The sequence below is a fragment of the Rhineura floridana genome, chromosome 18 (assembly GCF_030035675.1).
Source record: "Rhineura floridana isolate rRhiFlo1 chromosome 18, rRhiFlo1.hap2, whole genome shotgun sequence".
Lineage (NCBI taxonomy): Eukaryota > Metazoa > Chordata > Lepidosauria > Squamata > Rhineuridae > Rhineura > Rhineura floridana.
This window is the reverse complement of record NC_084497.1, coordinates 29895318-29911689: the sequence shown is the minus strand read 5'-3', so window position 1 is coordinate 29911689 and position 16372 is coordinate 29895318. Positions and strand designations below refer to the sequence as shown.

At 50.3% G+C, this 16372-nt stretch overlaps 1 protein-coding gene across 3 annotated transcripts in view; it reads right to left on the bottom strand.

The window, feature by feature from the left end:
• Window positions 1-1417: 1417 nt before the first annotated feature.
• USP48 (ubiquitin specific peptidase 48) overlaps window positions 1418-16372 on the bottom strand; it is a 36071-nt gene continuing 21116 nt past the window's right edge. For 2 of the 3 annotated variants that reach the window (XM_061600838.1, XM_061600836.1), the window contains exons 17-28: window positions 15761-15885; window positions 14354-14476; window positions 12751-12812; window positions 12280-12390; window positions 11870-12000; window positions 9982-10088; window positions 8195-8299; window positions 5377-5532; window positions 4774-4899; window positions 3789-3837; window positions 3353-3379; window positions 1418-3257 (exon numbers count right to left, since the gene is read on the bottom strand). In XM_061600838.1, coding sequence (XP_061456822.1) covers window positions 3235-3257; window positions 3353-3379; window positions 3789-3837; window positions 4774-4899; window positions 5377-5532; window positions 8195-8299; window positions 9982-10088; window positions 11870-12000; window positions 12280-12390; window positions 12751-12812; window positions 14354-14476; window positions 15761-15885 — 1145 coding nt within the window. In that variant the 3' untranslated portion in view covers window positions 1418-3234. The remainder of the gene's footprint in view (window positions 3258-3352; window positions 3380-3788; window positions 3838-4773; window positions 4900-5376; window positions 5533-8194; window positions 8300-9981; window positions 10089-11869; window positions 12001-12279; window positions 12391-12750; window positions 12813-14353; window positions 14477-15760; window positions 15886-16372) is intronic. The other variant, XM_061600837.1, reaches the window with a different exon arrangement.

The window sequence follows — 16372 nt, the reverse complement described above, 5'->3', positions numbered from 1 at the left end:
TCCTCCTCACCCACCGATAGCAGAAACAGCATCAAGATATCTTGAATTTGTCCTTGCCAACCTGGTGCCCTGCAGAAATTTTCAGCTACCAGTTCCCATTAAGCTCAGCATCCTACAGCCATGCTGACTAGAGCTGATGGAAGTTGGCAGTTCAACAGTTGTCTGGGCAGTTGTAAACCGCCCAGAGAGCTTCAGCTATGGGGTGATATATAAATTCAATAAATAAATAAACAAACATCTGGAGGGGCAGCAGGTTGGCTTAAGAAAACAGACTGAATTTCTTCTTCAGTGAACAGGTACAAACAAAATACTATCTTCTCTAGCATATAAATTCTCCCGGTATTCTTTATATAATCATCAGTGGATGCAGAGCATTACAGGTGGCAGATCCTGCAGGCCAATGAGATTACAACTACAAGTTAAAACACAGGGAAAATTGAGGATAGGAGAGGGATAGAGAGATATGAAATATGCAAATATTTCAGTTAGATATGCTCAGGTTTAGGATGCCAGGAAGGCAGCCTTTCCCAACCTGGGTAGCCCCAGCTGTTCCTGGACTCCCATCAGCTCTAGGCAGCACAGCCAATGGTGAGGGCTGTAGCCCAACATCTGGAAGGCAGAGGCTAGGGTAAGGGGAGCTGTGGCGAAGGCACCATGGAGATGGCTTCTGAAGGAAATGAGAGCATGAAATGGATGGTCTGGTGGGCAGTTACCAACACACGCGGCAACAAGGGAGACTCAAAATTTTAAGGGAGCTGGAGTCAGGCCTTCAATAAGCTCCGAAAAGGCAACAGAGACAGCGCCTGTCTAATATTCAAGGGGTGAGGGAACTCTAAAATGCTGGTGCCACAAAACTAAAGGTCCGCTTACCATGTTGTGGAGAGCGGCGCTCCGGCTGAGATGCTATCTGCAGGAGGTCTCTGAGTAGGAAGTTAGTCGGCATGCCTTCTACCAGGCATCATCAACTTAAAATAAAGTGCCATTTTGAAGAGTTATTTATGTAAAGTAAAACAAAATGCTCCTTTCAAAATCTAGCCAGTGATTCCTTGGAGAAGGCAGCCCACACTCACTCACTACTAGCAACGGGCTTTCCCCCCTAATGTGAGGAAAATCAGCACCTTCCTTTCCTAAGCTTTGGCAGCTAGAAATGCTTGAAGCTTGCTCAGAAGTTTTCTGATGGAGGTGGGTATAAACTCATTTAAGAACATTTAAAGAAAAACACAGGCAGGCAGCTGCAGTTTTAATGCCTTTGAATGCTTAACTAGTCCCCCCCCCATGTGATAGGGGATGAGCCAGGGCAAAGGCTGTGACCACACCAACCAGTGGAGAGGGAGCACTTAAAGCTCAATGGAAAAAAGCCATTGTGACGGGTCAGTAAGGTCAATGAAAAAAATACAGAAGAAATTATCTGAGCAGGTAAATGAAAAAACCCACATTTTATGCAATACAGTACAAATAAAGGTAAGGACTGACCACGGGTACACGCTTTTAATAAGGCTCTGAAAACTAGTCCAAAAACATTTTGCGAGTGCAGATAAAAAAAAGGTGACAAGCACTGTGATCACAGCTTGAGCCGGTGTCATCTGTTCAGCGGCAACTGTCAGGAACGGCTGTTTGGTACAATGTCACGTGTCAGTCAGTCTGTAGATATGCACATAGACATCATGGGCGATCAGCCTTCCTTGTGAATTAAGACACTTTTTCCCCATCAAGGAAGTACAATGAACCCCCCCGGGGGGGGGAGAAGGGGAAAAAGCAAACAGAAAATAAAACATCAGAATTCCCAAGGGCTACACAAGTCCATGCATGGCTGCTTCCATCTAGATCAATTAAAACCTCCTTCCGGGCCTGGTTTCAAAATGGAAGACTAAGACGAAGAGAAAGACAGACTGCTTCATAGAGCACTAACAATGGTGTACTCAATTATTACTGTACTCTTTACCTTGGGAAAGAATAAAATTGGTCAGCTCCACTTTTCACCTCTTAAAAAAAGACCCAGGCTACTCACCAGATCCAAGGCCCCCTCCCCCCAAAAACCCCGCAAAGGGAGACACGGAAGTAACCTCAGCACGCCAAACCTCTGCGCGAAACCTGACAAGACCCCTTGCTGGCTCTCCCCACCTTCTCTTGAACAGCAAGTTGAGATCCTAAGTAGGACAAGTCAAGAAATTTACAGCTCTTGGTCACAAAAAGAAAATAAACTTGCCCTCGCCTCCAAACCCACCCATTTGAAATGCTAAAGTTGCTTTCCGCACTCCTGCTGTCGAGGTTGAGCAGGATGATGATGATGATGATTTAAAGAGCCCTTTTGGAGAAGTGCCCGAAGTTCTAAAAGACACCTTCGTGCAGAGACGCCCCCCCACAGCTGCAAGAAGCAGGCACGTGCGAAGGACGTCCAATGCCCCCCCTCAACAGAGTCTCACTTCGGCGCTAGAATCCAACAGGCGTGAACGGGTACAAAGTTTACAGAGCTGAAACTCCTCTCTCCAGCCACAATCAAGCCAACCCTGCTGCCTCCACCCCTTTCTGTCCACTGCAGAAAGCTGTTCAAAATAAACAGCATTGATAATTATCAGGGGCCATATTCATATGTGAAGCCACTTTTTAAAAAGGGTGGGAGGTTTTGTTGCTGGATAACAGAATGAATAAGTGCCACCCTCTCCCCACCCCCTGGCTTTTTAGGCACAGCTGATGGAAGGGGCTTGTCCAGGCTGATTTACGAAGCGTCAGAGAAACTGGGCCTTTCAAACCTGCATGAGCAAACGAGGGCTGGAGATACCAGAGGCAGACCCGGCAAGTTCCCAAAACTCTGCTGGGGAGCTGAATGTCCGCCTCACTGACAGCAGATCCAGGAAAGAAGGCTGCAGGATGGAAGGCAAGCAAGATCCAGCAGCACAACAAGGAGACCTCCATCCTCCGCGGGAAAAATGAAGAGGGGCAGCCAATTCCTTGAAGCTCCTCAACAACGGCCCCTTCGCTGTGCCAGGTTGGAAGCTCTCCTTAGGAGAATCCCTCCGTCCTGCCAGAGTCATCTGTGACAACACAAGACGCCTGAGGGCAGCCCTTCACAATGAGGTCCCACCATCAGGAAGGGGTCGAGCGGCAGGATGGTCGGGGGGGGTGGCAGTTTTTCTCTTTTAGGTCCACCGTTCCTGGAATGCCCATCCAGATCTCAAATGCTTTTTAAAATCTCCCCGCCCTGCTTACTTCTGTTGCCGGCGGTTGTCGAAAATGTTAGTGCCCGAGGAGTCCAGTGCCTGAAGAGGAAAGGGAAGCCAATCGGAAAAATGAATGCAGAACCAAGATTCGGGCGAGGGAAGAAGAGAGAGGAGGAAGCAACTAATGGACCTACCTTTAAATCCTTCTTCGGGCATACAAACTGGAAAGGAAAGGCAAGCATGTCAGAACACTCTCTCTCAGCGGCCAGCTTAGGGTCACAGGAAGCTGCCTTGCAACCAAGTCCAGTGCAGTACCCCAGCTGGAGGTGCGTGCCGGGGATTGAATCTGGGACCTTCTGTGTGCAAGGCAGGGGGTCTGCCACGGAGCTATGGCCCTCCCCCCACAGCTTCAGCAACTAACTTCTTGGCAGCCTCTGCCGGCACTTGGGAGGCCAAGTGGAAGGGCCTCATGTTCCACCCGCCCCCTTACAAGTGGGTTTCTATCTGTGCGCACACACTAATTGCGGCTGCCATTTGTTTTACAGCCGGGCACAGTAGGTGAAAAGGTTGGACTGGACAAAGGGAGGAACGCTCTAGAACGGGGTGCATGCGCGAGAGATCTTTCCTTACCTTGCATAACATCGTCTATTGCTGCATAGTCCACAACTGGTTCATCAGCCTGTCGGGAGGGGACAAAAAAGAAAAAAGGCCAGCCTGACAAGAGCAGCCACGCAAGCTCGTTTAAGCAGACGCCCTTTCAAAAAGGAGACGAGGCTCTGGCTCGGTTGCCAGACAACATTTCCAGGCCAAGCACTCCAGATCCAGGAGAGCGAGAGAGAGAAAAGAGAAGGACAAGAACTGGCAACCGACTCTTGTTCATCCCTTTTCGGTGATGCCAACTGTTCCTGTTCCTACTGCAACAAGGGCTTTGGGGTTCTGGCAAGGGGTCTGCAACAGCTTCAGACAGAGAAGACGCCACGTCCCCTTCACCCGGCCATGCATTTCGAGGTCAGGGCAGATGGCAATTGGGGGGGGGGGGATGATGACAAGGGTTTTTAGATACGAATTTGGCCCATTTGCTGAAATGACTGTCACTTCCATTGTTTTCCACCTTGAACTTGAGGGGGCGGGGGAGATAAAGGCTGGCCAAATATCCAAGTGATTTGCTGGGGGGGAGAAATGAAGCTGAGGCAGCAAGTGCATGGCTCTTTTTTGGGGGTGGGTAGGTGGGTGAATCTGAACCCAAGCCAAGGGCGACCTCAGGCCAGCATTCCAACCAATCAGGCTCACTATCCCACAAAAGGATGTCAAACCAAGCTACTCACCCCCACTCTCCCGTCATGGCATGGTTCACAGGTGGCGTGCTCACACTTCCCAGGGATGGCTTAACGCAGGAGTGGGGAACTACAATTCCCATCAGCCCCTTCCTCGGCCAACATGGTCCATGGTCAGGGATTATGGCCCAACAACATCTGGAGGGCCATCAGTGTTCCCTTCCCTGGGCTCAGCACAACTGGCTGGTGAAGGTTACGGCCCGTGAAAAGCCGGGCTGTATCTGCAGATATCCTGCTGGGAGGACAGCCAGCCCTGCTGGCAGGAAGCTCTTCTCGCTCACCCTTAATAAAACAACCGACTCCGGAGTGACCCCAAGGCTGCCGAGGGTGGCCGAGTCATCGGTGAGAATCGCCCCATCAATGGACAGGTTCTGGTCGAACGGTGCAACCGAGAAGGCGTGCATGATCTGAGCGCCAAACAAGGCAGAGACGCGTTGTTGGGGGCAGCGGCAAAACCAACGCAATTCCACATGCAGCTTACAAACCAAGGGCACCCCCCAGCCCTCCTCCTCTCAGCAAAAAGTTCTGTTTCCGTCAGTTTACCCCCCCATTAGTGCTACCCTGGCTCAGAAGCCCTGTTTCTATCCGCTTCTTTCAGCCCCAATCCAGTCAGCCAAAGAGCACTGATGCACTCTCAAGTATGGGGAGAAAACGGGACAAAATGCCTCAAAGACGAGGATTTGAAAACAGGGCTTACGCCCCAGTGGCAAGACAGATCCCGGCAGCATCTTTTCCTTGGAATTCACACCACCCCCTTCTCTTTTTTCCAACTGGATTCCCAAGTGAAGCGTTTTGGTTTTGGGGAGGAGGGAGGTCTCCCCACATTAATTAGCAGCAGCAGCAAGGTGAGCCCCCTTGAACCATCAAGGGAAAGCCTGCCTCACCTGGATTTTCAGGTCTTTCAGGGTCTGGTTTGCCGACACCAGGAGAGCTTTCTCTCCGCGGACTTTCCTGTGCCTCGCGCTCCGTCGGATCCCCTGTTTTTGGTAGACAACGTAGTTTGGGTGCGACACTTTCTGCCGCTTTGCATTGCTGTTGGCCTGGAAGCAGGAAGGAGGCTTATTGGACTTGCTGTCCTGTCTGCAAGCAAACCCCCTACGACCCCAATTTTTTTAAGTTATGAGGGTTTAACAAACTGCATTACGAGGGAATGGAGAAAGCCTAAGTGACCCTCCAGGTATTGTCAAGACTCCAAATCCCATCAGCCCCAACCACCAGCCTGAATGGCCAGCACTCAGGGATGATAGGATTCGTAGTCTGGCAACATCTGGAGGATCACACATTTTCCACCCACGTTAAGAGCAGACAGTGGCAATGGAGGTCAGTGGGGGCAGTGAAGGCAAGTGACGGCCTAGTTCCAGGATGGGGAACTGTGGCCTTCAGGGTGCTTCTGGACTCCAACTCCCATAAGCCTCAGCAGTCAGCATGACCAAAGGGCAGGGATGATGGGAGCTGGAGACCAGCAACAACGTCTGGAGAGCCACAGGGTCCCCAATCCTTCTGCTATACATGACCTCCCATTTAAGGGAGCAAATTCAGCAGTAGCTCCCTATGCATGGAATGCCCTCCCCAGTGAGGTGCAACCAGCCCCATCGTTATTGACTTTTAGGAGGAATTTGAAAACATTCCTGTTTACCCAGGCATGTGATGGGTGAAGGAGACTATTCCTAGGAACCCAGAGATCACTAGACACAAGGATGTTTTCATCTGCAACTGTTTTCAGTATATTTTAACTAGCTATTTTTTAAAAGGTTTAATTTTTTAGAATGCTTTTTGTTACTATTTGGTTGTTAATGCATTTTTCTGAACACAGCAGCAGAGACTAAGAATCTGAAGGCTCTTAAAAAATCACTAACATAAGAACACAAGGATAGCCTTCTGGAGGAGACCGAAGCAGGCCCATCTACTCCAAAAATCTTGCTTCTCACAGTGGTCAACCAGATGCCTCCAAGCAGCCTATCCAGCAACTAGTATTCAGAGACAGACTGCCCTTGCAGCTGGAGGTTCTAAAACACCACTACAGATAAGAGCTACTGAAAGGCATCCCACTCCTATGGATTTGTCTAACCCCTTTTAGGGCTGTCAAATCTTTAAATCATGACAGTTCCATGGGTTGATTGTGCGTTGTGTGAAGAGAGACTTCCTGCCATTTCTTCCCCACTGACTTCAAGCCCAAGTTAGTCACAAAGGGGAGTGGTTTGGCATTTAGCGCCAGCAGAAATGCTTAGGACACAAAAGCCTTGCGTCTGGCTCAAGCCAAAGGGGGCTCATCAAGTCCAGCGTCCTGTTGCCACCCCGGCAGCCAGCCAGGGACTCCAGTGGGAAACCAGGAAGCTGGGCTTGAGGGCAACAGCAGCAACGCTCTCCGCTTGTGATTCCCAGGGACTGGCACTCAGGAGCATACTGCCTCCGTCAGGGAAGGCAGAACTTAGGCTTCTCCTCCTCCACAAATCTGTCTCATTCTCTTTTAAAGCCATCCAAATGGATGTCCATCATTGCCTCCTGCAGGAGCGAATTCCATCATTTAACTATAGGTCATGTGCTCCAACCGTTTGCTTTCAGCAGTTCCAGAATTAGGGTTGCTAGGTTCAGGGCCTGAGACTGATCCTGTATCTTTAGGAGGAGAGAAAGTTAGCCAAGTGCAGGTGTTCTTGCAACACTGTAATGGGAAAAACCACAAGGTGGAATTCTTAACATAAGAACATAAGAAGAGCCTGCTGGATCAGGCCAGTGGCCCATCTAGTCCAGCATCCTGTTCTCACAGTGATCAACCAGGTGCCCGGGGGAAGCCTGCAAGCAGGACCCGACTGCAAGAACACTCTCCCCTCCTGAGGCTTCCGGCAACTGGTTTTCAGAAGCATGCTGCCTCTGGCTAGGGTGGCAGAGCACAGCCATCACGGCTAGTAGCCATTGATAGCCCTGTCCTCCATGAATTATTAGTCTGATCTTCTTTTAAAGCCATCCAAGCTGGTGGCCATTACTGCATCTTGTGGGAGCAAATTCCATAGTTTAACTATGCGCTGAGTAAAGAAGGACTTCCTTTTGTCTGTCCTGAATCTTCCAACATTCAGCTTCTTGGAATGTCCACGAGTTCTAGTATTATGAGAGAGGGAGAAGAACTTTTCTCTATCCACTTTCTCAATGCCATGCATAATTTGATACACTTCTATCATGTCTCCTCTGACCCGCCTTTTCTCTAAACTAAAAAGCCCCAAATGCTGCAACCTTTCCTCGTAAGGGAGTCGCTCCATCCCCTTGATCATTCTGGTTGCCCTCTTCTGAACCTTTTCCAACTCTATAATATCCTTTTTGAGATGAGGCGACCGGAACTGTACACAGTATTCCAAATGTGGCCACACCATAGATTTATACAACGGCATTCTTCCTTCCCCCTGCACAACTATTAAAGATACAGAAGACCTCTTGGAGGCTGGGCCTGGCAACCAAGAGGTCTTTTGTATCTTTAAAAGTTGTGCAGGGGGAAGGGAGAATTCCACCTTGTGGTTTTTCCCATTACAGTGTTGCAAGAACACCTGCACTTGGCTGACTTTCTCTTCTCCTAAAGATACAGGATCAGTCTCAGGCCCTGAGCCTGGCAACCCTATCCAGGATGTAGAGGCAAAACCAATGGTCCCAATCCACAGAGTCCTGAGACAAGAATCCACTGCTCCCAAAAAGCCAATCCACCCCCTCCCCGCTTACCTGGTTAAAATCTGGATCCTGCTCCCCTTCCAGCCTGGCCTCCTCCTTCTCCTCTTCTGCCTCTGAGCTGCTCACGGTCAGTTCCGGGGCAGCATCCTTCATGACCTGGATTCGCCAGCCAAGACATTGGGGGGAGGGGGAGCCAAATTAAACCCGTTCCTGTGAGCCTTTTTTTTAAGGCACCCAAAGTGACAGGTTGAGGAAGTTCACTGTGGCCACGGAAGGCTTAAAAACATTGCAGGTGCGTAACATAGCTGCTGGTAGCTGCTGATTTGGCTATGGATAAAGAGGCAGATGGAAAAGCTCTGTGTGCGTGTTTGAATGTGGACTGTGTAAAGGGAACATGAAGCCAAATCAGCTTCAGGGACTTACTTTGAGATAAGATCTTATACACAAAGGCCCACGGACGCACCTGATCTTTTAGCAGCTGCCGTTTACTAAAGTTTGCTATTCCCTCCCCAAGAACTTGTTAGAGGCCACAGAATAGCAGGGAGGCCTAGAATGGATCCTCACGGGAGCCACCAGGAAGCATCCCAAACGCGGCCTCTCTGTCACGCAGGCCAAGGCAATTCACCAACACGCAGCCGGGCAGAAGTTTGCCCCGTCCTTTTCCACTCCCTCCCTCCCTCTGCCCCCACCCTTCCACTACAGCAGCAGCAGAAAGAAGAAGAGGGTCCTATATTTAGCCTCTGCAAAATCCTGCTCAACAGAATCTCATGACCTTCCCGCACCAGGACGTCAGTTCTGCTGCAGGCAGCTGGTTTCCAGCACCTTGGTGGAGGCACCAAGACATCTGCCAGGGGAGAGTCTCCAGAGAGGCCGACCTGAGCTCACAGGGGCGGGGGGGGGAAGGAAGCACCCCTATGCCTCCTTCAGCATCTGCCTGAGTTTCCCCAGCACCATGAACTCATGGCCCCTCACTGGCAACTTCAGTTCCCCAGCTTTCCTATGGCTCCCCCTATGATGTAACAAGGCAAGGACAACCTGGGGCTGCGTGCACTCCCTTCAGCGGCATTTCAAACGCATCGTGGGTAAATAAAACCTCGCCATCTTTCTTGACTTTATATATATAGGACATTATTACGGACCAGGAACAGTTTCTGCATCAGAAGAACTGACCTGTCTTTTAAACAGAAGTTCCTCCTAAGAAGCATGTTCTAAAAGCAGCTGCCCACACAAAGGCAGCAGAACAGCAACACACACACTCACTCTGGGGCGTGACGGAGTACAAGAGCATCCAAAGTGCCCTATTTATGGGGAAGGGACGTCGCTCAGAGGAAGAGCCCCCGCTTCGCATGTAGTCTAGGGGTCAACCCCCAGCTGAGTGCCCAGGCACGGCTGGGGAAAAAAAAAAAGACTCCCACCTGAGACCTGCTGCCAGTCAGAGCAGACAGTACTGAGCTAGATAGATCTGACTCCACACAAGGCAGCTTCCCATGACCGTAGTTTGATACTCCTGCCTCCAGCCAAGGTGTGTGAGGAAGGCATGCAAGCCCGGCAAAGTGATGACAGTCAACTCCTTTGGGCTGTCACCTGCCAGTTCTGTTATTCAGAGGCATATTGCCATTGGCCGTGGAGGTTCCACTGCAGCTCATGGCCATTGAAACAGTCCCTTCCCTGCATTTATTTAACCAGCTTTTGGAGACCTTACGTTAGCGGAGCTCCCCCCCCCCAAAGTATGCTGCTGCAATGGGGCACTGCAGCTCAATTAAGGCTGGAGGAGGAGAGGCCAGGGTTGCCTATGGAGCGGAGAAAGAGCGGGGGGAGCAGGTGAGAGGAGCCTCTACCTTCTTGTTGTCAACCACTTTGCGCACATAGATGGTGGCCTGGGCGTACTCCCGCAGGTCCCGCTGCTGCTGGCACAACAACCCTTCTCTGCAGTCTGAGCACAGCTCTGTGGAGGGGAGGGGGAGAGAGAGAGAAGGAGGAGGTAGGCCAGTGCTGCAGCAGTGGGGCTCTTTGCGCAACATCAGCCAGTGCCCAAGGACAGCTGCAAGCGTTTAAGAGCATAACCCAAGAAGGTAAGACGACCCTCCCTACAGCCGGATCAGGCCCAAGAGGGCACATTCGTCCAGCATCCTGTCCTCTAAGAGGCCAACCAGAAGGGGGGGAAAGCATATATGGGAAGAAGCACCCGGCAGGACCTGAGCCTTACGCTCCTCCATGAATTTGTCTCATGCTCTTTTAAAGCCATCCAAGTTGGTGGCTATTGCTACCTCTTGTGAATTCCATAGTTTAACTAGGCAGCGTGTTCTTTGTTTACTTATTGAAAATTACAGATCATCTTTCAGCTGTCGTCTTCAATATGGTTTGCAACATAAGGCAGTAATGAAGTCCTAAAAGCACTTGAAATTAAAGAAAACCTCAAAGCTCATATGCAAAATAGAGATCGGCAGAGAGATTCTGGGTGTACAGACACATATTTGGCCCATCTCCAGATGCAGGAACGGGGAGCCTCTGAGGCCCTCCAGACGTGGGCTGAGCTCCAGTGCCCATCAGCCCCAGCCAGCATGGCCAATGGTCAGGGAACAGCGGAGTAGGAGCCCTGCAGCAACGGCTACATCCCCATTCCACATACAGAAGATATTCCGCAAATCACTCAGGACCCAGGCGACTTCAGGCTTTGCAGGTCAAAACTAGCCACCTCGAATTGGGCCCAGATCCAGGATGGTCACCAGCATTTAGACTGTACAGTTTTGTGTTATTTTTATTGTATTTTTAATGTTCACCGCCCAGAGAGCTGTTGCTAGTCGGGCGGTATATAAGATTAAATAAATAAATAAAATCAACAATATATAAATCTGTCCCAAAAGAGTTATATTCATATCCCAAATTTCCTCCAAGCAGCTTAACGTGACGCAACAGGGGCAAGACTGGAGAGCCTCCAGCCTGGGGGCCAAAACGCAGCCTTGGCTACTTCTCCACCTGGCCTTTGGGACCCTCCAGGCCACACCCCTCACTGGCCCTCGAGTGTCCTGGTATGCCTGGAATGTGCCCCTGGACTCTGAGCAGGCCTCTTGCTTATTGGGATGGAGGACAGAGAAGTGTGTGTAGAAAGGAGCGGGCTGTAAAATTTACATTGCTTTGGCCACTTTGCCTCTGGCCAGGCCTGGTTGCCCAGAAGGGCATGTGGCCCTTGATATGAAAAAAGGCTCCCCACCCCCACAACAGGATTACATGGTCTTGCACTTCTCAGTGTGAAGCCTTTTGTTTGTAGCTCCAAAGCGACAGAACCACTCGAGGAGGTGTTTCTGTCCTCCACTTTGCCCCCCAGTTTTGACTTAAGGCTATTTTTATCCTGCAAGACATTTTTTTAAAAAAGCATTTATGGTTTTTTTAAAGTTTGCATGCTTTATTTGCAGTTCAGTCCTCTTTGGAGAGCCCATACACTGCAACTTTGGGTTGCAGCACCCAATAAAAAAACCCTGATGAACCCAAAATGCAGATCAAACCTCACACGCATGAATCAACAAGGCAAAAGTCTTTGCAAAGAATTGCGAGTGTCATCTGAGGGGCACAGTTATAAAGCAAAACAGCCCAAGCAATAGCAGGTCATCTAAAAATAAAGTAGGCTTCTGAGCTTGTAGCCCCAAGGGGGTGGGGGAGAGGAAGTTAATACCGGAACTGAGTGAGACGACCACGATGCCGGTGCCAGGGGGAAGCCTGTTCACTCACCAGGTTCGGTAATGAAGAGCGGCGTTTCAGGATTCGCCTCTGAGGGTCGCCTCCTAATTACTCTGACGGCGTGATCCACCACAAAGAGCTTTTGGATCTTCTCCCATTCGCTGGGCCATATCAGAGCTATACTGTGCAAAGAAGCAGAATGTGCTGCCTGACTTAGAAAGGCTGGAGCATCCTCCCTCCCACAACACTTAGGTCGCGTGCTGCAGGTGCAAGGAACACCCCACTGGAAAGAGGGGTTTCAACAAGCCTCAGCCCCCCCTCCCCCCATGCAAACAGTGGAAAATGCAAGCCGGGTTGCCTGAGGCCTCCCCCTGGGGATGCCTGGCAGTTTCACACTGAACTGCATGCCACACAATCCTCCTTGCTCCACTTGCTTCCACTGCTGAATGGAAGAAACTCACAGTTTAGAGTCGTCTTTGGTCATGGAAGCAAACGTGAACATCAGGCCGCCATGCGGACAGAGGAGATCCCGGTTCCCTATCGAGGACACGGGGCTGCAACGTGTAGGCCGCCTGGTTGGAGGTCAAAAGAAAAGAAGATGATGGCGGCCACTGTGCAGCGACAGCCATTTTGCAAGCAAGAAATCGGGGCTTGCTATTTTGATTTTATTTAAAACAGGCAGGAAAAAGAGAGAGAAAATATATATGACTGTGTCAAATGGAAGCTGAGCAATCTTCGAACTCGGAAGTTAAAGGGGAAGTGGGAGGAGCTACTGAGGACCTTTTTAGCAGACGTCTCCCTGCATTCATAGAATGGCGAGGGAGGGACAACCAGAGCCATGAAACAGAAGGCCCTTCCACCCACAGGTGGCTGCTAGCCACGAAGGCATCTGGCTTGCCTTTGTTAGTCTGCTCCAGCAGTTGTGTTCTTACCTCACAAACTTCCTCCATTCCTCCACAAAGAACTTTGAGACGACATAGAGCTCATCCAGCTCCTGAAAGAGAGTTCATCGAGTTTTGTGAAATCCAGGCCTTCAAAGACAGAGGCTGTGGATTTATTGACACAAGAACGTGGCAATGCTTCATGTGATATCCTATGCACACCCCTCACTGAACATGGCTGTTGGACCGGGCGTTCAACTGGACAACCCTTCTCTGCTAAGCTCGTGCCCTCCTGATGTTTTGGACTACAGCTCCCATCAGCCCCAACCAGTGTGTGCCAGCTGAGGCAGATGGGAGTTGTAGTCACCAGCTTGTGGACAGCTGCATCACTCATATGCCATGGCCCGCCTGACCGAGGAGACCACAACGTCTGCATTAATTAACTTTGCAAGAGGCTCTCTTGCCCAGACGCAGAACCCAGCAATTGGTTTGGGGGGCTGAACGGAGCCCTACTGGGTGCTTACCATGTGACATAGCTGGACAGCTATCTGCGGGAGATGCTCTAGCTGTGGATTTCCTGCTGTGAGCAGGGGGTTGGACTGGATGGCCTACAAGGCCCCTTCCAACTCTAGGATTCTATGACCAAGAAGAAGCTCACGCAGCCCTGACTGCATTCAACTCTGCACAGGTGTTGACTTCGCTGTATGCCATGTGGTTTTTATTTGCTTTAAAACTGCATTACTTATGTTGCTGAAACCCAGCCTGGTTTTAACAATGAGTAATTCATATAACTCTGTTCACAGGGTTTTCGTGGTAAGAGGTATTCAGAGGTGGTTCACCATTGCCGTCCTCTGAGTCTGGACGCATCTTAGACTGGTGTCTCAGCTTTGACCATTGTGCCTTGCGTGACACTGCTAGGAGTCCCAGCTTCTTTGACACTCTCAAACCCCCTCACTGTGTTAAGGTGTGTATCCTAGATATCATATCTTGCCGTATATGGAGCGAGAAATGCCAAATGTCCCAGCTGGATTTCGAAAGGGAAGAGGCACCAGAGATCATATCGCAAACATACGTTGGATAATGGAACGGAGCAAGGAATTTCAGAAGGAAATCACCCTGTGCTTTATAGATTACAGCAAAGCCTTTGACTGTGTAGATCATGAAAAACTATGGAATGCTTTAAAAGAAATGGGGGTGCCACAGCATCTGATTGTCCTGATGCGCAACCTATACAGTGTGGTGTAGTGGTTAAGGTGTTGGACTATGACCAGGGTTCGAATCCCCACACAGCCATGAAGCTCCCTGGGTGACCTTGGGCCAGTCACTGCCTCTCAGCCTCATGAAAACCCTCTTCATAGGGTCGCCATAAGTCAAAATCGACTTGGAGGCACATAAAACAATTAATATAATAACTGTGCTTAGAGATTTTCAGTGATTAAGCAGCCTACAAATCCTTAAAAATAAAATAATCCTGACAAGCAGGTACTATACATTAATTAATGGATTGTACATCGCCTAGAGTGGCCGTTTTTTGGCCAGATAGGCAACTCAGAAATAAATTTTTATTATTATTACTATTACTATTATTATAATTGCTCCTCCCCCACCTCCTAAGACACAACCTCCCCCCCCCATCCTCTCCTCTTCTTCCTACCTCAGGCCAGCTGCTGAGGCAAGGCCGACTCTTGTCCTGGAAGAGGTTTGGGAGATGCGCCTTCTGCTCGCTGGCCATCATTTTGTGGAGGGCTTCGTTCTCTTCTCCTTCCCGTTCCAGAATCTGCAGAGACACACACACAGGTCACGCCCACGGAGCTCACTGCCCGAGGAGCCGAGAGGTGCTCTCCCCCCCCCCCGCTTTTACAGTCAAGGGCTTGGGCAACAGCGGTTCTTTGAAGTGGCACGGAGAAATACCTGCCATGCTGGCTACATGAGCCATAAAAGGTGGAGGCAGTTCTGGGGAAGACAAAAACTCCCCTCCACACCCCTCCCGAGAAGACCAGTGCAGCTGCTCCCCAGTCTACCCCTACAAGCAGCGGGTTGTGCATGTCCCTAACAGACAAGCTCAGCTGCCTCCAGGCTTCACTGGGCCGCCTGCCGCTCTGCGTGCGGCAGATTGCCAACCGCAACTCCTTCCTCCCATTTACCTCCCCTGATGAGCCCAGGACAAGAGAAGGCAGAGGCTGGGAAATGTTTCTGTAGCAACTGACACTCACTGGTCCTAAAACCTATTTCCTACTTTCCTCGTCACGGGGAGGAAGGGAGGGAAAGGGGGGGCAGCCTGAAGAGGGTCTACAACCCCTGCCCCTCTCTCTCTCTCTCTCTCTCTCTCTCTCTGTGTGTGTGTGTGTGTGTGTGTGTGTGTGTGTGTGTGTATATATATATATATATATATATATATATATATATATATATATATATATATATATATATATATATATATATATATATATATATAACTAACTGCTGTAGCTCAGCGGTAGAGGATCTGCGTATGCAGCAGGTCCCAGCTTTAATCCCCGGCAGGATCTCCAGCAAAGGCTGGGAGAGACTCCCTGCCTGAAACCCCGGAGAGCCACTGTCAGTCAGTGCAGACAATACTGAGCTAGATGGACCAACGGGTCTGGCTCAGCAGAAGGTGGCTTCCTATTTAAATCAGCCCTTTCTTCGGAACTATGAGGACAAGAAGCTTGTTTTATTTTTAAGGGAAGGACAGTTGCTCAGCGGCAGAGCACCTGCTTTGCATGCAGAAGGTCCCAAGTTCAGTTACCGGAATTTCCAGGTAGGGCTGGAAAGACTCCCCCCCATCTGAAACCCTGAGCAGCCACTGCCAGTCCGGGTGCGATTCAGTGCAAGGCAGCTTCCATTGCCAGAAAGCTCTGTGGCTTTGACCAAAGCATCACAACTTCCTGTGCAGTGCGCAAATGCACCGAGAACTGCCCTGCATGCTTTGTCAGCATTCCCTCTCTCCCCATCCCCACCCGCCTGGCTCATTTGCCTGCAGAATTTCTTAGCATTTGGGCAACTAAACTCTGCCCAATGCAGAAAAACACCATCCAGATACCTTGCACTGGGAACAGGAGTCTTTGCTGCTTGGGAACTCTGGGGCATTGGGGAAATACTGCTGCAGTTTCTTCCAGGTTTCTCCAGAGACGACTCTCCGCTCATTCTCTGAAATGCACAAGTTGCCTGTGGGGAAAAAGAAACAGCAGAGGCATGCATTGGGCTCCGGCTGCGGTCATAAAATAAAAGAAGGGCGGGGGGGGGGGACGAGAGCAGCCACATAACAAGAGAGATTGCACAGATTACTCTGCAGAGCACAGAAGAGCTGGTGCCAATGGCCTGATCGGGCCAGGGCTGGCAGCCAAGAGGCACAACTGAACTCAAGTGGCCCTTTTTAAGAACTCTGCGTAAACAGTCAAATGGGAGTCGGAAAGAGCCAAGTGATCCCAAACGGACATTGCTTTTCAATATGCACTACTGCGGGGCTCCCTTCCTTAAGCAGCCTCTCTGAGAAGAGCAGCTTTCTGGAACCAGCTCACAAGCACAGGGAGCTCGCAGGGAATGCCCCAACACCCCCCGAGGGGGAAATGCTTCATGACCATTGCTCAGCAGACTCCATTCAAGGCCAGCATCCTTCACCAGTGCCAAGCCCTGCCCAACGGTAAGGTTCAAT